This window comes from Cydia pomonella, chromosome 5 (assembly GCF_033807575.1).
Source record: "Cydia pomonella isolate Wapato2018A chromosome 5, ilCydPomo1, whole genome shotgun sequence".
Lineage (NCBI taxonomy): Eukaryota > Metazoa > Arthropoda > Insecta > Lepidoptera > Tortricidae > Cydia > Cydia pomonella.
The window spans coordinates 20,553,890-20,579,550 of NC_084707.1; the positions used below are offsets into that span (position 1 = coordinate 20,553,890).

The 25,661-nt window shown below is 36.4% G+C and overlaps 1 protein-coding gene across 2 annotated transcripts; it reads left to right on the forward strand.

The window, feature by feature from the left end:
* The first annotated feature begins 14 nt into the window (after positions 1–14).
* Positions 15–21,543, forward strand: LOC133518054 (cyclic nucleotide-gated cation channel beta-3-like). 2 transcript variants are annotated; one of them, XM_061851617.1, is made up of 16 exons: positions 15–236; positions 12,389–12,495; positions 12,880–12,948; positions 13,126–13,269; positions 13,645–13,784; positions 14,256–14,515; positions 14,959–15,108; positions 16,050–16,224; positions 16,474–16,604; positions 16,766–16,889; positions 17,645–17,727; positions 18,618–18,764; positions 19,046–19,158; positions 19,603–19,762; positions 20,300–20,485; positions 20,747–21,543. In XM_061851617.1, the coding sequence occupies exons 1-16, from the start codon at positions 204–206 to the stop codon at positions 20,846–20,848; spliced, it is 2,124 nt and encodes a 707-aa protein (XP_061707601.1). In that variant the 5' UTR covers positions 15–203; the 3' UTR covers positions 20,849–21,543. The 2 variants fall into 2 exon arrangements, with proteins under 2 accessions (XP_061707601.1, XP_061707602.1); XM_061851618.1 differs by lacking the exon at positions 15–236 and adding an exon at positions 4,461–4,664.
* The last annotated feature ends 4,118 nt before the right edge of the window (positions 21,544–25,661 follow it).

Consider the following 25,661-nt stretch of genomic DNA (forward strand, 5'->3'; position numbering starts at 1 on the left):
AAATGTGTGTCCAAGCCTCGCAAGTTCAGCTCAATAGGTGTATTTTTATTTTGGTCCAGTCAAAAATCGTTCACGGCAATAAAATTGACAAGTGATATGATATCGGCAAGTCTTTGATTTGGTTTCTGTTTTACCGTGACGAAGGGAAATAAAATGTACAGGGACAATTAATTATATAATAGGTTAACTTGATCGTGAACAAGATGGTGATGGGGCTGCGATTTCGACTTCAGCGGGTAAGTTATGCTTTAATTAATTATTTTCATTCTAATTCTAAATAGAAAAAGGTCTCTATATAAACAAATATGGAAGGCAACGAGGTAAAAGTTCGTGGTACTGCATTGCTTTGTGCTTACTATGGTATATGTGGTACGAAGTCTTGGTTAATGTCAAGGTCGCGGTCAGAAAGGAAATAAATCTCCGTCAATACTCCAGTTATAGTACCTGTCGTGGGTAGGTATGAATGTGACGCAGTTGTATAGCTTTCAACTAAATTAACTGTATGAAGTATGATATGATAGAACCTGGACAAGTACTTAGGTACCTAAATCACAATGTTATGACTATTCTATGCAAATCTTAGTAAGAGTATATAACTTATATTTTGTATTGAATTGTCTTTAAATAGCAATTTGGGTAGATTACGTAATTTCACTAGGCCGTTATCGATTTTAGACGCAAAAATGTCAAATTTATAGATTTAGTCAATGAAATTGTATACCTTTTGTTAACTACTAGAAATAACAAGTACTCGTTTCTATTAGCACGTTTTGTTTTATCTTTCATGTTAATAAATCACTTTTTTGAAAACAGATTCACTTAATTAGTAGTAGTCCCTACTCGTCACATTTTACAGGGATGTACGCTTGCGACCTCATTATTAAAAGGCAAGATGAGAAGACGAGCTAATAGAAACCAATACTTGTTATTTATTTAGATATTACGTAACAAAAAAGTGTACAATTTCAACGACTAAATCTATCAATTTTACATTTTTGGTCTAAAATCGTTACCGGGCTCTTAAGTATGTATGTAACTCTATTTCAGTAATCATTTATTGTGAGATGGTACAATTGTACATGTAAGTTTACAGATGTAACTATAAGATTCGAAATTTGGAATAGTTATGAACAACACATTGCACATTGAAAGCAGCGATTGAAAGGCATATTGAACGTATTTTTTTTTATTAACTACGGAAAATGCCCAATATGAAGAGGGGTCAAAATTTCAAAGTTTGGTGAGTAGGTCAAGTGGGGTATCATTTGAACGACCTCAAATTGTACATTCCAAAACATTTTTTTGCATAGTGAACCATTTCCCCCCTCTTATCTCCGAAGTTTACCGAAGAAAAATTATGAAATTTTGACATAATAATAACATTACTATGTCAAAAAAATACAATACAGGAAAAATATAATAATAATAAAAATAATAAATAAATAAACGTTTATTCACGTTTCATGCCTTATAAATATTTACAATATACTTCTGCCAAACCACAGAGTGGTTTGTTGGCAGACGAAGCTCCTATAATATGCAAGCTAGGTAGTCTATATGTTACTTATATTTTTATCTATTTAACCCCTTACCGCATGCGCAGCCCTATATGGCAGTTATAATATTCAATTCTATTGATAAGACCCCTATCTTGATACCTTTTTTTTCATTAACATAAAATATTTCCGTATTCAGTTTGCAATTTAACCAACTTTACGTCTGTTTATTACACTTGAAATTTCTATGAGATTTCATTAAAGACACCTTTTTTCCAATTAAAGAACAATTTCTAAATCGGTTCACATGATAGAGAATTATCCTCGAAAAACCAACATACGTGGATTACAGCGGGAAAATTAGTTAGACAATTTGTCGATAGATGGCCCTGTACACAAATAACTTAGTATAGGTACTTCTGATCAAAAGTTTATCCCCTTTTTAATTCACAAGATAATTTACAGTTTCTACGGAACCCTCGGTGCGCAAGTAAAACGAACTCTCACCTGACCGGTTTTTTTTTAAACAATGGCCTGCATGGTTCTGACATTCTTGACCACTTTATTCCCGCTATAGCCCTCGCGCTTTTTTCGTGCTATGAAAACTTGTTTCTCATTGGCCCCATTTCCCTATAAGATTATTCCATACCTCTATGCAGCAGCAGCATACCTATAATAAACTAATAGCTTCAATAGCTACAATAAACAAATTCTTCACACTTGACCTATACATATATGGGTAATGTAACTTCTTGGTTCCTACTAAAGTTTCAATACATGTAGCTAAAAAAAAGTTTGTTTCAGATCACTGATAAGTATAGTCTGTTCGGAAAGAGACGAGTTGTGGAATGTATTGGGCCCCATACATTCCATGACTCTTCTCTTTCCGCACAGACTCTACAAACGTTATTAGTATGTATAAACTTTAAAACTATGTTAATTCGGTACTAAAGAAAAAAAAGAACTAATGACTAAAATCTAAGAGCTAGGTATTTGGCAGATGTGTGGCCATGACGAGAGGAGGAGCGAAGATTTCCATGCTCTATTTAGCTATCCCAATTGCCACCTCCAAACTTTGTTTTAAAATGTCTATGGTTCTAATTGAACATGATTTTTTTCATCGAACTTAATACTTAAGTCCTATAGTCCTATAGGTAGGACCGATGGAACTAACACTATTGCTTTTTTTCGAGTCACAAATGTCATCATTCTTACGATAAAAAGTTTTTACAAAAAAAAAGTAAACCGACTTCAAAAAGGATTAAATAAAATATTATGTGTTTTTTTTAAGTATATGCGTTACCAACTGATATGTTTGAAGTCACCTCACCTCTTATTTCCAACACCACCTACATCAAAAATCATAAAAAATTATAAGAGATAAGTTGCACCTTTACTCGCGGAAATAACAATAATTTAGCGTGAGCCGTGCGGCGTAGGTATTACTTACCGGACAAATGCTGTGACAGCTTATTGCGTCGAAATACGGTTTATTATTGGCCGGGTGACAGCTGTGTTGTCGATATATGGGTCTCAAGCAGTACCTATTATTGTTTTAGTTTAGTTGGAGCGCATCGCCAACAAACTGTTATACAGTTTGGCGAAACTTTAATTATAAGTACATTGTATATTGTGATTTGTGAAATAAACTAAAAAAAAAAAAACATATTGCTCGTGATCTTCATAATATATGTATATTATGTACGTGACTTTATTGCACATAAAACAGACAAAACAAAACAGAGAAAAAAAATTAATCAGTAAGTAGCCTTACCACGAGTTTGACACTGACATATTCGCTAGCGTAACTTACTTTCTATGCATCTCGCTCGTACTTGCATTTTATTAGTGCGAGCGAGGTGTATAGAAAGGAAGTTACGAAAACGTCAGCTAAGATGTAGAGTCAAACTCGCTACAGTTACACTACATCAAATTGGTAGTTTTCGAGAGGAAATGCTTAAGTTTCTTAAGGATACAGTCAAATCACCATACATGTGCCTTTAAAAATTGAGGAATTCCCTCAATTCTTCATGGATTCCATCATCAGATCAGAACCAAAAATATTATGAGACCATCTTGGAAGTAACTCATTTCAAACAAAAAAAGAATTACTCAAATCGGACCACGGGTGGCGGAATAATCGGTGAACGTACATTTTAAAAAAATTGCCACAACCGAATACAGAACCTCCGCTCCTTCTATGAAATTGAAGTCGGTTAATGACAGTCTCAAAGGGTGCGTGTGTTATGATAAATAGTGCATGCCGCCGTAAAATAACGTGATTTGTAGTATTTAATTTTAAAATATATTTTTATAATGTGTATAGATAGATACATACCTTAAGGCTAGCCTTAAGGTATTTATCTATGGGTCACTAGTTGCCTGAAATAAAGGTATAAATAAATAAAAAAATTAAGTCGGTTTAAAAAGTAAAGTTACTCGTACCTTATTTTTTCTGAGTTATTCTATTCTACTCGTATTGGTTAGCCGAACTATATTTATACTTATTCTATGCATATCCAAATTTAAGCATTTGTGGAAGAGGGTCAACAATTGATGATTGGCAAAGGTACCTAATACCTACTCTCTTGTGTTACCGCTACATCCGCGAATCGATATCAAAAAAAAGACATAACAATTTTAAATAGTCATAAAATAACTACAAATAGCAGACTATATCACAAGATGTGCAATTTCAAAAACAGGTAGAACAGAAACAAGTGCTAAATAATGCTGAAGACATAAAACCGATACTAGGTGCCCTACCTAGGGTACAGATCTTCACTGAAATCCACTTCGTTCCGAAGTAGATAATTCTTGGAGTAAATCGTTTTCCAACCCTATCTGAAAGTGACACTGGTAGGTATTTATTGAGCAATAGAATTTACTTTCAACTTAATTCGATTCAACAGGCGGTCCACGCCTGTTGTTGTGTTGGCCGAATGAAACTAGCTTCAAGTTTCAATCGAATAAAACAGTGGCACGAAAACTTCCGGCCGGACCACACGTGCGGAAAAACGCGGGAAAATTTTTAAACTTTTTTTCGGGCCTTTTTTATTAACAAAAGTGCAAAGTATTTAAATACTTTTAAACAGTTGGCTACTTATATAAACCGTGCGTTTATGCTTTTGGTTACTAGCGAAGAAAATGGAAATAAAAGTTGATGTGGTATGTATTCTCAGTGGAGACTTTAACCATTTCGTGTGAAACGTTTTTGTTGGAATTTGAAAAGGAAAAAGGTACCTTGGAGTTGATTGATTACGATAGCAAATAAAGGCAAGGTAACCATTGTGTATGTTTATGAAGTTTCGCTATATTTTTTTCCCGAGTTATATATCATGTAATTTGTTGGAATGCAATTTAGTATTAAGTAGCCACGAACTGCGAGTGCTTGCAAGTGTCACGGTGTCACCCAGCTCATCGAATACATAGTGCTGGATTGTCCCTTCACAAAATACATAGGCCATAAGTGAATGATTTCTGTACCCTGACTGAAGACGCGGCATAATTTTACTTGTTAAATTGTTATTTATATTCTATACTTTTGTATCCACTAACATGTAATACAGTCATACGAAAAATAAATAAATAAAGTAGTGTCCTCCATATAAAGAATAATCAAGACCCGCATAATTTAGGTTTCTACATAGGTAAGTACCTAACAGTCCTACATCAGTACTCAGTATAAGTATACTGAGTATTACGGTACCCCTAGTGTAAATAAATTCGATTTTGAAACGTGACGTACGCGTTTGCGTTTAGTCTCATTTTGTATTGGATTTAGAAAGAGCGCGCCAAGCGGGACGTTTTGGAAACTCAAAATCCTATACAAAATGAGACTTAACGCAAACGCGTTCGTCACGTTATGATGTCGATAAAATTTACACTAGGGGTACTGATGTCGGACTGTTTAGACGGTGAGTTTGGCTCTGGGCTCGGAGATACAAGGACGATAAAAACGCTATATTGTAATAACTCTACCATCCCTACGATGTAACTACATCGACTCAGTTTACCTTTCCTCATAAATGAATCACTGGATGCACTGGGCCTCAGTGGCACAACGTTAAAGTGAAGATACTTATTAATGTCGATTCTAAATCTACGGTTTCCACTTACCACTTTTTTCCATGGATTTATTTGCTGATTGAAAGAAAATCAAACTGGAAATTAAAACCTGAAAAAAAATATATTTGAGCGTAGTTTGCATCTACTAGGTAGAGCAAAAGGATTGTCTTTTATAAAATGTTAATACTTAATTATTAAAAATATGTATCTTATAAGATTCATTTCCAATTAAAGAATATATATATTTTTAAGTTACATTTGGAAAAAAAGCGGCCAAATGCGAGTCGGACTCGCCCATGAAGGGTTCCGTACCATTTATGACGTATTAAAAAAACTACTTACTAGATCTCGTTCAACAGTTTACCAGTTTGGACACACATTTTACCACTTTGGAAGTGTCTCTCGCGCAAACTATTCAGTTTAGAAAAAAATTATATTTGAAACCTCAATATCATTTTTGAAGACCTATCCATAGATACCCCACACGTATGGGTTTGATGAAAAAAGATTTTTTGAGTTTCAATTCTAAGTATGGGGAACCCCCAAAATTTATTGTTTTTTTTTCTATTTTTGTGTAAAAATCTTAATGCGGTTCATTGAATACATCCACTTACTAAGTTTGAACAGTATAGCTCTTATAGTTTCGGAAAAAAGTGGCTGTGACATAATCGGACAGACAGACGGACATGACGAATCTATAAGGGTTCCGTTTTTTGCCATTTGGCTACGGAACCCTAAAATGGGTGCTGGAGCATTCCACGGGCTGTCCCATACGGACGCATTTTATTTCCTGGGTTACGACTATTTTTCGGCGTTTAAAGCAGGCGATTATTCTTATGTGCATATTTTTGTCCATTAGTCACAGAAAAGGAAACTCTTGTACCTGCAAATCTTTAGAAAATTCGGGTTTGTACGGGACAACGGTAAACAATTTCATGGAAATAAATTGAGTTTATTTTTTACCTCACTGATGCACCGATGGAACGTTTTCAAAATTTGCGAAATATTGGAAAAATATCGTAAACTTATCCCATTGATGTATGAGGAAAATAATCCTTTTTAAAAATTAAAACTTACTTTGTATGCTAACTGTATATCCGAACCGAACTATCATAAGTTCATAACGCAAAAGTGATAATTTTCCGGACTCGACCACCCTGTCCCTGATAATATGCCTAATGTCAAAATTAACCGCAGCCAATTAACGAACATGGACACTGATCACACGCCTAATAATAATTAGGTCAGGGTCATCAGACATATTGTTCAATAATTAGTTTCAATTAACTTAACGCCGAAAGTTAGGGCATTGTTGGTAGAATTGGTTTTTAACTTCAACGCAAAAAATGATGCATGGTGTCAAACTACAAACTATTCATTACAAATTATAACGTTTAAAAACTTGAACAATAAAATAGCCATTTTTACAAAACCGTTTAACAAGCCATTATTTTATGATATTCATTAGCAGAACAAAAAAAAGTTGTCGATTGAACTGTCCATTGATGTTCGTTAATTCATTATTTTCATATTATTTTATTGAAATTTCTTTCGTTGTGTTTTATTGCGGTAATTAAAGTTAATTGTTAGAATACCATCAGAAAACATGAGTGAAATATTGATCCGTCCGTCTGGATTACATTTTTCAGGTTGTATTTTTTGATGGCTGACTGACGTGAATAATTTTGTGTACTACACGAGATCAAAGTTATTTACAACTCGTGCGCTTTTGAGATCCTTATTACGCTTAAGATCCTAAATTAGATTACAGAATCTTTGACTGGCACGGGACTCAATACAAGCACTCGAAGAAATATCAAACTTTGCTCTCTTGTTGTACAAATAACTATTAATATCCAATTTTAATTGCTTATCGTAATATAAAAGAACAAAAAGGTACTGGTAAAGTAAAATGCTCTAGTGCTTTCTGCATTAGAGAATCTTTAGTGCAGAAACGTATAATTTTCTGCACACTTTTTAGAACAACGACCCACTTTCAGAGCATCAGAAATGAAAACATAATATAAATGATACTTACCTAAAATCTTGTTCTTATACGAAACTACTAATATAGATAGATGGATAGATAAAAACTTTATTTCAAAACATTAGCGGGACAAAGAAAATAATAAAAATAAAACTAAAGCTATATTATACTATTTTATATTTCTATTATACTAAAGAAACTAATTACTAACAAGTTATTAATTAATATGAAAACGGAACACAAATTTCGACTAAGATTATTACGTATAATATAATCACGAATCCGTTATAAAGTATAACTTAAGAAATAAAAATAATTTCGCTAATAAACTACCTACTTACGTAAAATTTAACGATTTTGTTGTCTTTATTTGACTGCAATTTTTCATCGCCCCGGTTTTTTTCTACTTTAACTTAATTTGCCGCCTTTTTCTACTGACCAGGTCGCTGTGACAGAGTATACTTTACATTATCGAATACTGTTTTTCGAGTAAATAAACTAAGTAATTAGCAATTAATCACTCTAAGGTAATGGTCTATTAGGCTTTGGACTAATTCGCTTCATTACGGTGTTTGACCAACACTGTCATGGTATCCCAATGATTGATGGGAGGGCTTCCCCGTATTGGTGTTGTGGGCTGACATTATTTGTTTGACCGGACGTCATTTGTTAAGCAACTACACCGGGTCAATCAACTTTTCTGTCACAAAAGTCCCGTAAAAAAAGCAAGTGGAAACAGTAGTATTTTTCCGTTTCTATTATTAACCCCCGACGCAAAAAGAGGGGTATTATATGTTTGCAACCAATGTCTGTCTGTCTATCTGTCTGTGGCATCACTGGCATCGTAGCTCTCCAATGGATTGGCCGATTTTGATACGGTTTTTTTTACGTAAAAGCGAGCTTTTTTGCGGTGGTTATTAGCTATGTTTCAGAAGAGTCAAAATGATGTAAGGTATTTTTGGCATAAAATGGTTTTGTTGGCATATAGCGTAAGGGGTTACATAGTTTTTTTTATTTAATAAGAAGTTAAATTCTCTTAAACTAAAAGACTACAGTTACTATAATCAAATGGCATATAGGCCATTTAAGTTGTAAGACTTTTACTAGTAGTTCACCCTAATTAAATTCACGATTTAAAAAAACGCCGATTTGGGAAGCCTCATAAAAACCATTTTCAAAAACCTTTGACTGACACACAGGGTTAGGAACCCACACACACAATGTTCCTACGTTACCCCAGAATTTATTTCTATTTTACTATTAGGTATATGTGGTCCTGGCTAACTGGAAGACAGGAATCGCACCCCCCACATACAATACATACCTGACTATATAGCGCTGTGTAACCACGTCTTAATTAGTTTTAGTCATTTGGAAAGTTTTTTCACTTGACGTCTGTTTGCGAGTATCTTCTTATATCGACCACTTAACAAAATGACTTTCAGCCATATTAGAAAGCAGGGTATCTATCTATCTATTCCAGTCCTGAGCTAGTCTCATCTCATACAGAATTTTGGAAATAAATAAACAAATAAAAATCTAAGAATTATTTTTTATTTAATTATTATAATAATTACTTACATAATAGAGCAATTACATTTTACAGTTGCATTAAAAAAACTAGATGTGCTCGGCAACCTTACCATATATTAGGGAAAATAAGGAAGCATGGGGCCTACTAAGGATATTTATTAACAACTTTTGTAATTAATATAATTAAAAATTTATATAAGATAGTTACTCGTATCTGGCTACTAATAATCAGAGATAAAATACGAAAAAAAATCATGAAGTTTATCATTATTTTATAACCACGGAGCCAAAAACAAACATTCGTCTCGTGCAACTGATCGCGGGGCACTACGGGTTTGCCCATAGAGGGAAAGCCCTGGCGAACGATTCTGGACACACCTGAATGACATTTATATAAATACAGTGTAAAGTCTATATAGTGACACCCATGGGACCTGATTCAGAAATCGGTAAGAAAAATATTTGCCCTGTATACTACCTTTTTTTATAATACTTTTTATCCCAGGAATCATCACCTAACAAGATGCAATTGAAGAAAAAAGATAACAAGTGGAGGAGAAAAACAGCATTGTATTTGTGTGAAAGGTACCTAAGTGGATTTTACGCGGCATCGTGAGCAGATGCCATAACCGCATGAACACTTTCAAAATGGGTATTTTCTATTTTACAGCCAGGTAAAAAAGCAGTCACTGTTATAGTTATGTATAAAACTACGAACACCAACTCAATGGCGCGTTTCAATCGGCGCCTCAAGGGCGTTCGAATTAGCCTCCGTGTGATTTGAATACCGAGTGCCGCTAAGTGCTTTCCCTTTGCGGGTGCAAACAATTCTTCATTACCGACGCTTTATGACCGCTAAACAACCTGACACAGAGCTAGTAGTTTTTAAACCTACAGGGAATTATACTGTTTCTGTAAAAATGTCTCCCTCAACTCAAGCTTGGCATTATCCGCTTTGTGAGTATTGTATTCTTTGGCCGTCCCTATGTGACTTACACTGAACTAGATCCTATAATCAAATGTTCTCTAAAAAAAATTCGCTGTGACAGACGAATGTCAGGCATACAGACAGGCACAAGCGAGTGTTCCTATAAAAATCAATTTTTTGGGTTCCGTAGTCAACTAGGAATAGTTATAGTTTTGCCATGACCGTCTGTCCGTCCTTTCGAGGCATTGCTGCGTGATCGTTAGTGCTAGGAACTAGATAGGAAGCTACAAATTGGCATGGATAAATAGCCAATATGGGCAGATAAGCCGTTTTTGAGTTATCGCAAACTCTTCCACTGTTGGTAAAAAGACATACGAACCTCTGCTCTCCAATGTACTTACGTCCATACAATACAGTCATCGTCCAATCAGGCGTCATTACGTCTGACCCTCGAGTAATCGGGTTTAAAGTGTTTCAATCATTTTGTTTGTTTACACAATGTTTTAGGGTGGAATTATGATTTATACGTCTGTACGGGCACTAAACTACTGCACGCTTGGCAACAAGCGTAGGTGTCTGGAATCAATCGGCTAAAAGGGACAGGGAACAGCCATAGTGGGGTGGAATACTAATAATTCTATTGTTTACGACTTCAATAAAAACGACGTAAAATTAGGTCGTCGCGGCCGTTCAAATCACGTTTAGTATATGTGTAATATAAGTACTCGCTACTCATATATTATAACTATATAAGTTGTATACCTAGGACTATAACTACAACTAGATAGATATGTACATTATATGTAATACAGGTGTGTTTTAAATTCCTACAACTTTAATGGAAAAATCCTTATAAAGATTTTATTTTGGACACCTATTTTGATCAATTTAAAGCTGTTAAGCTTTTGCCAAGTAGGGAAAATGCATTACAACAAGGTGATTTTGAATTAGGTTTGAATTTGAATAGGATTGCTAGTGTATACTCGTATTATGACTTAAACGGCCTCGCTTTCTAGCCAGTTTTATATGTTGGTATGGCACTATAACACTCGGTTAGTGGTTATGTGGTTCCCGAGCCATATGTAGTAATTTATTTTGTAGTTATTCATCACGTAACATGTAAAGTATAAGGATGCAACCGAATGCAAAGTATAATGGCTCCTCTACATGATGGCCCAGCGTAGGCCAGTCCTAGGGACGCATTTATGCGTTAGAGGGAGCAAGTGATATTGCTATCTCATTTCACCGCATAGCTGCGTCCCTTGGACTGGCCTACGCTGGGCCATCGTGTAGAGGAGCCCTAAGGATGCAAGGCAAGGCAACCGAAATTAGCCTACTCGAGAGTGACCCTGCCCATGAAGCCAATGGGTCGGGTTCAAATCCCGATCAGGACATTTATTTGTTTGATGAGCACAGATGTTTTCTATGTATTTTAAGTAGTTATATTATATATTATACTTATATATCGTTGAATACTTACAACACAAGCCTTCTTGAGCTTATTTTGGGGCTTAGTCGAATGTCCTATAATATTTATTTATTATAATTGACTGAAGCGTTAGCGAAGGCCTCCGCTTTAACTCGAGTAAATTGTTTTCGTATGTCGATATTTTTTGTCGATTAATAGGGTATATGGCATTTATGACCACTGTGAGCTCACTGTGCGAATTACTCAAAGAACTGAGTATTTTTCTCTTTTACATTTTCTAAGCTTGTCGCGAGGTATACAGCTCACAGATCCACTAGTTGTTTAATTGTCGCATTAGATCAACTAAGAAAGCCAGCCAGTATAAGTAAGACGGACGTTTAGTGGGCACTAGACTATAGATCCCCTGCAGCGAGGCTTTGACCGGTTTACGACGATATTAATTGCTACAGTTATGTCGTTTAAGCCCGTTAGGATACGGCCGTAAACAATAAATGGCCTGTGCTTATCTATTCTAAGGATGAAACAGAATATAGAAAGGTTTTATATCTTTCTGTACGTCTAGGTACCCAATTTTAATATAAACGGGATACGAAGGAGTTAAAATTAACTAAATTTCCTAGGTAAATACTGAAATAAGGTCAAAACTTGTTATTTTCAATCCTGGAATTTACAAACATATCTGTGGTCCATTGGCTATTTACGAACTGTGTAGTAAGGGAACTATACTCTGGCAAACCCACATTGTCAGTAGAAAAAGGAGCGAAATTCAAATTTTCTATAGAAGGTCTAGTCTGACACCTTTTTCTACTGATGGAAATGGCTTGCCAATTTATATTTAAAACGAAAAACTACTCCCAAGTCCCAAGGGGAAAAATATGAATTTCGCTTTGCAAGGATATGATATGCTATAATTCTATGCGAGTTATATAAAATGTATATTTTTACAGCACACGGTCCACCCATCCGAGCCCTCCAAGCCAGTCCAGAACCATGTCGGTCCGCCCAAGCCATACGGCTCGTGGTGTACCCCTGAGGCTTCTCCAGCTCATGTGCCGTAAGTTGAGATTACGATCGATACGTTTCGATATGTTTAGGAATGGTTATGAACGGATAACAAGAATAGTCTAAGAGGTCATTGGTCCAAGTCTTCATTACTAAAAACCGAGTACTTAAGATAAAAGAAAAATAGATCACGTGAAAATAAGCTGACAATTTTTTTATTAAAACAAAAGTACCTATTACTTTGCTTATCCGCGAAGTAATACTTTCGTTTTAATTAATATGGGTTTCCGCAAAGTAACGCCTATTCTATTAATTATTTACCATTATTTAACTAAGGGACAATAATATTTGCCTGTATTTGACGATTATTCCCCTTTTCCTTCTCCTTACCTGTTAATAGAAATGTTTGAGATAATCAGTTGTTATCTGTTTTCAGCATTACACACACAAATTCTAACAACGAAACTAAGACAGAAATTCGGGATTTGAACGCTCAATGCAAAGGGTAAGTTACATGATAACAAAAGTACTAATATACTTTTTAAATATGGTTTGTCTTGCGACGCGTAGTTGGATTCACAAAACTGACGCCAGCTCTTATAAAACCTTTTATCAGAGGACAAGCTCGTTTAGTTGTTTTATTTCTCAACGGTTAACTTTGACATACATTAATTTTTTTCAGAATTCTATTGCCACCGAAGAAAGTCCGCCTGTTCCCATCAAGTCCCCCGCACGAGTACAAAGGCAACACCGTGATTTTCGAAGATGACGAAACTGAGCTGAAAGACTTCAAGCGTTCTGAAATTATTGGAGAGCCTCCTAAATGGTAGGTACTTACTATAATATTTTCTATCAAAGTGTTGTAGTCTTCTCTTTGCGTACATACGAGTACTTACATAGATTAGTATGTTCATTAATAAACAAACCGAAAATCGATTTTTTTGGAGTCCATTACACTGGACTGTAAGCAGTTATTAGCATGTCTAATTAATGATAGTGACATACACTGTAAAAAATGAACTAGTTAGGTACTATAATTGCCGATTTTAAGTAGGTATTTTTCACCGAAGCGAAATGCTTCATTTTCCGATATTTCTTTTTCTCATATTATAACACCAGGAAACACTATATTTTAAGTTACCTATATGGTTATTAGATCTAACTATAATTAAAACAATTTAAAACTTTGTAACGTCTTCAGGAATCATCCAGAGAAGAAGCCGCCTGCCGTAGAAACTCCACAAAGCCCGGTACCATCCTCGCCGTCCCGCGCCAAGAAATGCAAGGGCTTCTTCAGGCTGCCCGACTGCTGCGATCCCTTCGTCACTATCGATCCTCAAGGTAAAGAAGTATTAACGTAGACGAAGAACGTAACATTCGAAACAGGAACTTTCTACTATTTTTGGCAATAAAAACTGAGGTTGTGTTTGTCTAAAAGGACTTGAAGATTCGCTTGCAAGTGTTACCTCATACTTACCACACCCTCATACTTGTTTAATGTCAATGTCAGCAGATATGCGTTTGGGTCGTCTTTGCTTATGCATCATGAGAATTAAGGTGTTCCTCAATATTTGCATACTAAAAATCTTGACAGGATACGACATCAATTCACTAGAAATGATAACTTGCCAAAAATCCTACGCCGACCATGCTAAATGTTCATTCGCACCGACTTGGCAGTGGTATATTGCATATGAGCGCTATACTTGACGCAGAACTTGGCATGAAAACAAATCGCATTATTTAACCTATAACTGTCACAAAAATTATTTACGCAAACTCAGGCTGATGATCAATTACACTTATTTCCAGGACGTCTCTACATCACCTGGCTTCTCCTGGTAACATTCTGCTACTGCTACAACGCCTGGTGCATCGTTCTACGAGCCACATTCCCTTACCAGACCCCAGAGAACACCGTCCACTGGATGATGGCCGACTACTTCTGCGACCTGGTGTATCTGCTGGATGTGGCGTTTATCAAACCCAGGCTCATGTATCTCCATGAAGGGTTCTGGGTAGATGATCCTGGAGAGACTAGGAGAAATTATAGGAAGAAAATACAATATAAGGTGCGTTTTGTTTCACTGAATTGCTGAGATAAAAGTCAGGTATTATGTAAGCACGTAAAATATTTTCGATAGATTGCTCGAGGCTAACTCTTACCAAACCAATTTTTTTATTATTATTTTTTATTCAAGGACGAAAATAAAAAAATTGCTCGTTTTTGGTAGGCTTCCGTAGCTCAGTTGGTTAAGCGCGATTGAACGGTTCCCAAAGGTCGCAGGTTCAAGTCAATATAAAATTTGTAACTCTTAATACTTACTATAGGTACTTATACATATAATGTACGTGCATTTAATACCATCATCACCTTCAATGGACAACAACTGCTACTGCTTTGGCACTACAGCACAGGAATATCAAATGTAATGTATCACAGATAAAAGTTTTTACCTTTTTAGCAAATGTATAAAGTGCGTTATTGTCATTGAACTCAGCTTCTATATTTCAGTTCGATATAATCTCCCTCACTCCACTGGACTTCCTGTACTTCTACTTTGGGACGCATATGGTCATCTTGCGCTTTCCTCGGCTGCTGAAACTGCAAACCTTCTGGGAGTTTAATATAGCTGTCGACAGAGTACTGTCTTCACCATATGTGGTCAGTAACAACACAGAATATGGTATTATATTTGTAAAATTTGCAATTTTCATTAAATTTCACTCCATATTATGGAATAACTTTTGCAATTCATTTCTTGCAAGCATATAAAAAAACGTAATTTATACACCATAAACCAATTAAATCCGACAGATATTAACCACGGATTTCTTAGGTCATAAGGAACAACACATGTTTCATGAAGTTTGGCCAAATTCCCCAAAAAAAATGTTGTATTTGCTGCACACGACACGTTATTTATTTTTACACCTTGTTGAAAAAAAACATTACAACGATTTAGTAAAGTTTTTATATTTACAGATAAAAATTGCATGTTTACTTTAAAACTTTAATGTCTGTCAGTAGGTATGTCTATACCAAGTCACACAGTGGCAGCGTCACAGCTAAAAAGGCGTTTTTCACTAAACTTACACACAACACTAACTAACACTCTTAACACTTCACCTTCCCGTACAAATCTTAACTTATAACAGATACAAATTTTCACAAAAATTGTGCCTATCTCTAAAACGAGTCGGTTTCAGGAAACGTCTCTAAATGGGTTTTAGTCTCTAAATGCGGTCAAGAATACCTTTCAAATCTTTTGGGTTCAATTGGCCCACGGTGTAAAACAAGTGAAAATATCTGGGCCGTTTTGAGACCCAAAGATATTCTTAAAAAGTCATAGTGTAGTTTAATAACTCCACTAAACGAAATAAATAGCAAATATATGAACTAGCAATAAACACTAATCAATGTGTAAACATGCCCCAATATGAAGGCCTGCTACACTTATCCGTATGCCATGAATAAATTATTTATAATAGCCTTTTACTCTAACTCTATTTTTTTACCCTGTTACTTACAAATAAAGGTTAATTGATATCCTTCATTTCACCCACTGGTATTGAAATTAAGATGAAGGTATTTGGTTTCACTAGGTCCGCATCGGCAAGACTCTGGTGTACATATTTTACCTGATCCATCTGAACGCATGCGCGTACTACACCATGAGCGCCTACGAGGGTCTCGGCATCAACAATTGGGTGTATGACGGCCAGGGCAATGCTTACATTCGGTGCTTCTACTTCGCCACCAAAACTGCCACTTCTATAGGTAAATGTGAATTTAACATTATCATGCTTTTTGTAGACTAATATAACTTTTGCTTGAAATTAGTTATATGTGCCGGATGTGCAGGTACAAAGATTGCCATGGCAGCGCTACAAAAATGTCTATAGGCAATTCGATTTCGATTTTCCTCATTAACCGTCGTAAAAGTACTTTAATCACTGAAAATTATCGTGAGAATTTAATCATATAGACGCTTTGCCACTTTATATAACAAACAACTTCATTTTTCAGGAAAGAACCCGAAACCGGAGAACCCTGGAGAGTACATGTTCATGACTGTTGCTTGGCTGATGGGTGTGTTTGTATTCGCTCTGCTCATAGGCCAGATACGAGACATCATTGCCACCGCTACTAGAGCTCGGGTGAGCTACAAACATACTTTATTTGTTGTATTTTAGGTCGTCGTTGTGGTGTCATTTTTTTTATTTTCTTCTTTGTATGTAGGTATGCCGCTTTACGAATGAATCCATTCATACCTTAATGCGAGAATGACATTTCTGACTAAAAACTTATTTTATTTTAGACGGATTATCGTAAGAGGGTGGACGGGTGCACCCGATACCTGCGAAAGCTGAACATGCCCGCGTCTCTTCAGCAGCGTGTGACGTGCTGGTTTAACTACACTTGGAACGAACAACGGTGCTTCGGTAAGATAAAATTCGGTAAAATTATTTACGAATGGCGCTGTGAGCTAAGCTTAAAACATGTAATAACAAAAAAATACTTCGTTGAGCCATTTTCACAGCGTACTTACAATGGTCTTAAGTATCGTAATGGCACTTAAGTCCTTTATGCCAATTTTCACTATTTTGAACATTTTCCAAAAAACGAAATGACAGAAAAATTCCATGTAGCTACTGAACCCTTACAATTTCACGAGATTTAGTTGAGAATTGCGACCTGTAGAGGAGAACATACGAAATCACGTTGCCCGAGTCAAAACGTAGACCTTTGCTAACGCTTCGGTCAATAAGACCTTGAGGATTAAGAAGAACTTAATTACAAACTGTATTTTCGTTGACCTGCTCGAACTTGACTTTACCACCGTACGTACAGTCAGCATCAAAAGTAGCGGATTAAATAACGTTTCATAAGTATACCATTTTATAACAGCTTGCCATAAAGTGACATCTTTAATATAGAATAACTAAGACTGTAAAAGATATACTTTTGAGCGCGAATTTTAACAATTTATCAAATATCAGAAATTTATGTCACGTACTTTTGATGCTGACGTACCTAATTTTACGTTAAGGAACTGGATTATTCTAAATTATTTAGCTTTAACTATTAACATATGCATTAAAATGCCTAAATATAACCAACGAATATTTGAAAAGACACAATTTTGTGCTCTGCAAGTTTTATCAATTGTACGAGTAGGTACTGTTTCTGTTTATAGACGAGTCAAACATATTGAACACGCTGCCGCACAACATGAAGCAGGATGTTGCTCTAGAAGTGCATATGTCTACGTTAAGCAAGGTAACTGCTTTGTGTATCTAATTTTGAGATATACTCACATTGTTGATTTTGTTGGATGATGGGATTTGGAACTCAATAAAACATCGTACCTCCTCAGAGAAATCAACTCTAAAATTGCACGGCATGGTACGGCAATGCTATTAAAGGCTATCTTCTTCTTATTCGTGTAAAGGTATCAAACTTTTTAAATTAAATTCTTGTCTGCCAATGCTTTGCCACTTCTAGCCCTCTGGGTGTAGCCCTCAGGAGATCTTCCTCAGTGCACATCGTTGAGCACAGGGAACATTCGATCATGTGCTTTGTTGTTTGGAGGACTCCACACTCGCAGAAAATATCACCTTGTCGGCCAATACCCCATCTCAGAAGATTATCTTTGGGGGGGATGCAGCAAGCCTTCCCGAAGAGCAGAGCTAACAGCCACAACTTACTGCTCGGGCCCTCCCCGTGAGTAGCGGTCTACCAGCCGTGAAACCGATTGCTGCACACCAAAGGTGATCAAATAATGCCAACATATGCTACAGAATGCCACGAATGCTATCGAGAAAAAGGCCCTTCTCGGGGCCAAGTATGACAATAATATCCATCAATATTGAAGGAATATCAGCCCAGAAAGAACTTATCCTATCAAACATGTGCATGATAAATAAGTGTGACATCCTCTGCATGCAAGAAACTCATAGAGGACCTGACAATTGCCGCCCTGCCATCGAGGGGATGGTCCTCATAGCGGAGATCAAACACCGTCAGTATGGAAGTGCACTGTTCGTTAGACCAGGATTAAACATTAAAGGCTATTGTACTTGGACAAAGAATGAACCGCGATTAAAGAGACGTATAAAAATCCACGAATAAATATGTTATTTCATGTCATGACCAATAAATTGAAACAGGTGGAACTATTCCGTGACTGCTCGGACTCTCTACTGCGTGACCTGGTTTTGAAGCTACGACCCGTCTCCTTTCTGCCTGGGGACGTGATCGTGCGTCGTGGGGATGTTGGCCACCAGATGTACATTATAAAATCTGGACAGTGCTACGTGAGTATCTCTGGTTTTGTCTTCTTCTCACTAAGTAGCGCAAATTATTAATTCTCTTAAGTGTTAATGTATACAAGTAGGATGTCTTGAGTGGTACTTGAGTACCTCAATATTAACTTATTGTTGTAACAAAAACGGTTTATGTTATTCGAGTAACATGTTCTAAATATCTAAAGTTTTGTCTCGCTCGCTGTGCAGAAACGCATCATTGTGGTAACCGTTTTACACTTTGTACGCGTAAAATCATATTATACCTAAGCCATTTTTATGTGTGGAAGCAGGTGATGTCGCCAGATGAAAACGAAGTACTGGCTACACTCGGCGAAGGTTGTGTTTTCGGAGAGATCAGTTTGCTCGGCATTGATGGGATGAGACGACGAACCGCTACAGTCAGGTGAGTTAAAATTTATAAGGTAAGCAAGCAAAACCACCCAACAGTAGGTACTACAACTATGGTCCACAAGTTCAATAAGTAACTAAGTACTTATCAATAGTTAGTTACCATTGTTATTTTTGGTTTTGTCAGTCAACTACACAATTCAAATAATAACTATTTTATTTTGGACCAAAGGCTTTAGGACTGCGGTCGGGGTAGAAATATATAATACAAAGTACGACCACAAAAATATCAATAGGTACGTGCTTCTTTCTCACTGGCCCCATGTTGGGCACCAATTTTATTTAAGAAAAATATTGATCTACTTTGCGGATAACTATAACAAAAACAATTCAACTGCACTCGAACTCTATATTAGTCATCTGTCGTCTAAGACCTTTTTGATAATTTCAATACTTAATGAGATCTGAAATAGAACATTTTTACTCCATAATTTTACAGGTCACGTGGTTACTCGAACCTGTTCGCATTGTCCCGCAACGATCTATACGGTGCGTTACTTCACCACAAGGAGGCGGCTCTCGTGCTCCGACGGCGTGCTGACCAGATCATCCGGCAGAATGCGGCGAGGCACGCTCAGCAGCGTATGGCCGAGCGACAGGTACATCCTTCCTTCATTATCCCACAGGTCACGTAGTTATTCGAACCCGTTCGCGTTGGACCGCAATGACTTATGAATATTATGGCGCGTTACTGAACCATAAAGAGACGGCGCTTGTTCTCCAACGGATTAGCCGAAACGAAAATCGTATATTCGCAAACGCCAATCGAAAAGTAAAAAGCAGTGCACGGCCGCGCCACAGGTACATCATCCTTACTTCATAAAGTTGCAGGTACTCAAACTGCTCTGACGGCATACTTACATTGCTTACCAGCTTATCTACCAGAACGCGGCAAGGCAAGTAGGTTTTTGAAAACCCATGCATGTTTTCATTATCATCCTTGAGATTTCAGCCGCCATTAGTTCAACAAGCAAGGAAGTCCTGCCAACTGCCAGTAATATCTGGCTATTGTTTTAGGTCAATGAGTTTCTTATTGCTGGATAAAGATTTTTGCCCCCTTGACTCTAGAAAAATACTATTGTCTCCAATGGTATTAGATACTTGATGAGACACTAAAACTTTTACGCGTTTCACAGGCAAGGAAATCAGCTAGTATCAACGAGGAAACCGGCCTAAGGAGGCGGCGGAACTCGAGCCTGTCTAAAAAGTCAAACGAGAGCGGTGGCGGGGGCGGAGGACTAACCGCGGGGACGGAAGCGAGGAGGCTACGAGCTGCCAGTGCACTGTCCAGGAGAAAACTTTCCGTAGTCTCAGAAAACAAGGTCAGTTTATCATGCTCTGACAGGCAAGAACGATAGAAATGGGGAGTAACTAACATACATATCAGCCGTCATAGTCATTAGACAACCAGTTTTAATTTGAATTTTTTCGCGTGGGAAAACTGTAATTACTTAAATTAAATATTTGAATGCGTTTCCAATGGTTGTTATACGTGTTGGAGCAATATTATATGTAGTGCATAATGTAAAGTAGTATGCCGTTTGTAAAATTAATTATAACATTACTAAATTGTCTCTTTCCAGACACTGAATTGCGAAGAATCATCCGAAAGTCACGAAGACGATACAACAGTAGTGGCCCGTCTGCGAGGTCCTGTACCGAAAATCGTTTTCTCGTCGGATTAATCGAGTCGAACAAGATTCTTAAGGAAGACACATGAAGCTAGGCTATTACTGGCTATGAAGACTCCAAACATCTCTAAACCAACCTTTACAAGGTCGAGTCTTGTGGAATGACTATGTTATCAATGGGGCTTTACCGTATTTTATTGGAGCAGTATTTTAATGTTTTAGAATAGGTCATCGGTGTCAAATTATTCTACGTCTAGCTGACGGTATCTAATGTACGAGTACTACGAGTATACTAAATCTGTGATTCCTTCAATTAAGTACTTAAAACCTGTGTTTCTAAAAGCCCCACGTTGGGCGCCATTTTACTTTGGTTATAGTTTTTTAGTAAAAAATATATATTCCGTTTTTTCTTTCGTGGATTTACAATCTGTGGTAAGATAGTTTTTTGTTTTAATGTGGAAGCTCAAATTCCTTCTATATGACTTTAATATTGTAAACTTAGACTTAGATTAAGAGTGTCTATGGTATTAAAAGTAAATACGTATGACGTATACCTAGATATTAGATTCTAGTCAAGAACAAAAAATAGTGTCATTTGACGTTTCGGCGAATAAGGTTTTTATGTATTTATTCTATAAAAATAAATCAAAAACAATTCTGAGTAAGGAAAAAAACAAATGTGATTTTGGCTGATTATTATTTTTTTACTAAATGTCTATGATGATCTAATAAAGAGTGTCTAGCATCAATTTCTTGTTTAATTTTTGTTTCGCATCAGCGTGGCAGACCAAATGACATCCTTTCCGACCCGGGGTGCGTAGCCAAGATTTCGCGCCAAAAACCATTTTCCCAAAAAAAAATCTATGGGGCAGGTCGTCCAAGTCTATACAAAAGTCAAAAATATTTAAAGTCAAACAAATTGTACTTCATTTTTTTCCTAATCAGAACAGAAACACGATATTGAATAATGCCCTGAAACAGATTCCCAGTATTTTTATTACATCCTGTACAGGGTGTTTATTTAGTCACCTGCAATAATTTACGGGGTGAATATATAGGTCATACTGAGCAACTTTTCTTATCCAACAAACCAACCCCGAAATCGCGAAAAATTGGCTGTTTGAATAATTTTTCGGCTGTCTGACCTTTTTTTTCGTGATTTCGGACTTGATCCCATAGTAAAATTTGCTCAGTATGACCTATACAGGGTGCCCGTGAGGAAAGGGAAAGATTTTAACACTATATTCTGGATCGTATTTAATGACGAAAATGTCATATAAACCTTTTTAATTCGCCTAGTTTCACTTTGTATTGTGTTTTAGTGCATAACGCCTTTTTGATGGCGATGTCGCCACTATGGGACCTAGTCTAAACATCCTTATTGACAGATATCAAAGTGACAAGGAACACTTTAAATAGACTAGTTTTTACGAAAAAAATGTACCAATTCATATTAATCCATAAATTTCCCAAGAACATGTACTTATTATGTATAAGAAAATACAAACAAATATTTAAAAACAAAAAATTTTTTTTTTGCCAGAATTGACTTAAATTTGTATAACATTTTTTCCTTCTTATGACCTCAGGAATATGTGGTAACATTTTTTCCGTTTTCACGCGGGCACCTTGTATATTTAGCCCATCAATTATTGCAGGTGACTAAATACCCTGTATAAAGGTAGGAACGTTGAGAGATGCGTGTTATTTCCCTTCCTATATTAAGGGCGGCTATTGGGAGCGTGCACGACTGTCACGCAACCTAGTGTCCGCAAATCTAGGGGAAAACGTCAATTCACTACATCTTATAAAACTACTCTAAAACTAAAAACTACTGAACGGATTTTCATACGACTTTCATCTATCAATAGAGTGATTCTTGAGGAAGGCTTAAGTATATAACTTGTTAAGGTTTTGTGTAAATTGTTTGAAATATAACGATGTTGTCGGAAAAAATCACGCTGGCTAGGAGCTTTAATCGAAAACGCTGCCTAATCCGTTTGAGCTATAACAACACAATGTATGGTGGGGTTGTTTCTCATTCATAGGTCTACAAAAAAGTCCGCGATGTTAAATGTCTATCTTTTAAGGATAACTTACTATATCCATTCTTAACTTCTAGAAAAAGATCACGTTATATGTGGCATTTGCAAAGCTATTTACATGGATACATTTATTAACAATTATCAAAATAAATATGTTAGTTATATTAAGCACTTCATACAGATTACAATGGTCCCTTACACCATTCAATTTAAATGAATATTTCAGGAGTAATCGTAAATCAAAGTTTCATTTCGAGCCATATAATTGTACGAAAATGTTAAAGACGCTATCCGCAGTTAGTTCAAATTTTTACCACCTTATGCGCTGGGATCGCTTTACTTACCCCCACCATGCACTTCGCACGGTCCCATTCTATGACATAAATATCGACATTTTGCGACTGCTACCGAAAATTGCCCGTTAGCTTAATTTAGTAAACCACTGCCTTTGATCAATTCCTCCTTCCCCCAAATTACTCGCGTGTTCAGACAGAAACAGGGCTAAAACCGCGAAAATCGAAGTTCGTCAATTGCGGGCATTTTTCTCCGTCACTCTAATTACGTCTTAGTGGGAGTAAAAGAGAAAAATCCCCGCAATTTACGAATTTCGGTTTTCGCGGTAGGCCCCAAGGCCCTTATGTTATTAAGATAAATAGAGATTTTGAAAAATCGTACCGCTTTTTAGATGACAATACCGTTGCCAATTTTTTAATTAGTAATCTTGAGAATTTTCTCTAGTGGCTTCAGCGATTCGAATCCTGATTTTTTGACATTCTCTCGATAGAAAAAAATCAAGAACATAGGTCTAAAACGTACTTACACATTTGTAACAATTTATGCACAAAAGCTAAAAATTTGAATGAAAATTGCTTCAAAACATGCACACTTTTATATTTGAGGGAACTCATCGATTACTTTTCTACAACAAATAAAAATTAAAAAACATGATATCCGCGGTCCCAAGCACGCACATCCATCTCGCTCACGCTTACGCTCAGTGAGAGTGAGAAAAGAACACGAAACTACAGGGGGCCAACGGGGAAAACCGAAATTCGCAAATTGCGGGGATCTTTCTCTTTTACTCTCGCTAAGACGTATTTAGAGAGAAAGAGAAAAATACCCGCAATTAACGAACTTCAATTTTCGCGGTAGGCCCCCAGGACCTTAATAATAAGTTATATTGGTTTGCGCAGTGGATTGTCTCTGCCATTAATTACGGCATTGTGCCATCGCTTGCGTGCATTCGTGACACTAATGTAATCCGTAAAATAGGGCGATTCAAAACGACTTTAACAGGACTGGATAAGAACTATTTTAGTTTGGCCGGTTAATCGTGTTGAAGATCAGTGATAGCGCAGTGGTGTGGTGTATGAAAATAATGGATTTAATATATCTATAGTAATTTCAGCAGCGGGTAATTAGTAAATAATGATAAATTTACAGGGTACGGGATAATCTTGGGATCGTAAAAAGCAGCGCACAAATATCTAAATACAGGAAACTTGTCTATTGTATTTATTTACTTATTACTAACATTGCCTGTAGCTGCGTTACAAATCTGACTCAATACATTTTGCATACCAATTGAATTAAAATCTGCAAAGGCTATATTTAGAATTTTAGACCAACAAAAAAAAAGTAAATGAATCAAATTACACCTTCTTATAATTAACCTCATAATTGCCGCGAAAACCGAAATTCGCAAATTTCAGGGATCTTTCTCTTTTATTCTCATAAAGACGTAATTAGAGTAACAGAGAAAAAAGCCCGCAATTGACGAACTTCGATTTTCGCGGTAGCCCGGGACTGATTTCGGGCCCGATAATGGGAAGTGTGGATACTGTGGATGTAATTGGCGCTTAATACCTAAGTAATCACTATTGTACACAACACAGATTTACATAAATTTTACAGAAATAGAGGTTCAAAGGCGAACAGAAATGTGAATAGAACAAAGTGAAGGAGTGTCACTGTAAATAACATGCAGTGTTAGTTTGGTCCGGTGCTATTAACGCCCGATTAGTATTTTTGTTTTCGTATTAAACCCAGAAACCCAATAATAAAGTAACCTAATACAAAATGCGTGACAAAATTCATTTTAAGAATCGCCCAAATGTAGCGCAGAAGAAAAATGAAAACTGTCATTTAGTAAAGTTGGCAGGTATTATTTTTTATTTGTTTTGGTTACTTCGATACGAGACTAATGGGTAGCTATAATTCAGTTGTTATTTACGGATCGCATGTCGCGAAGGATCCTTTATAACCCACGGTACGTCCTTCTCAGATTCTTAAGTCGCAGAGGGCCCTTTACAACGCGCGACACGTTTGACGAGCGAGGTAGGTCGGAAATCGTCATCAACACGATTATCCTTTTCACTTACCGTGACAAATGGAAAGGTATTTGTAGTATACTTCCGGTTAATTAAGGCACCTTTTAAAAATCACTTAGGTGTGCAGAGTTGGTCTGTATTGTTAAGCCCATTTAAATAAATTATAGCATTTGGCTATAATATGGTAATATTGGTAATCCTGTCAAGTATTAAAATCAACAATCAAATCATCAACATTTGATTAGGGTTCAATGGTAATGGGCAGTTATTTAAAATGTACATCATGTACAGAACTTACGTTTTATTTTCTGCTTTATAGAACAAGCTTTAAAACTGTGTTAAATTACTTGAATTCGGCACTCTATCCAAGAAAATATCACCAATTTAGAGAATACCTTAGTTTATTCCAGAATTATCAATGAATACTAATTAAGTACTTAATTAATATTAAGTCAGTTAATATGAATTGAGTAGGTACCTTCTCTATCTATT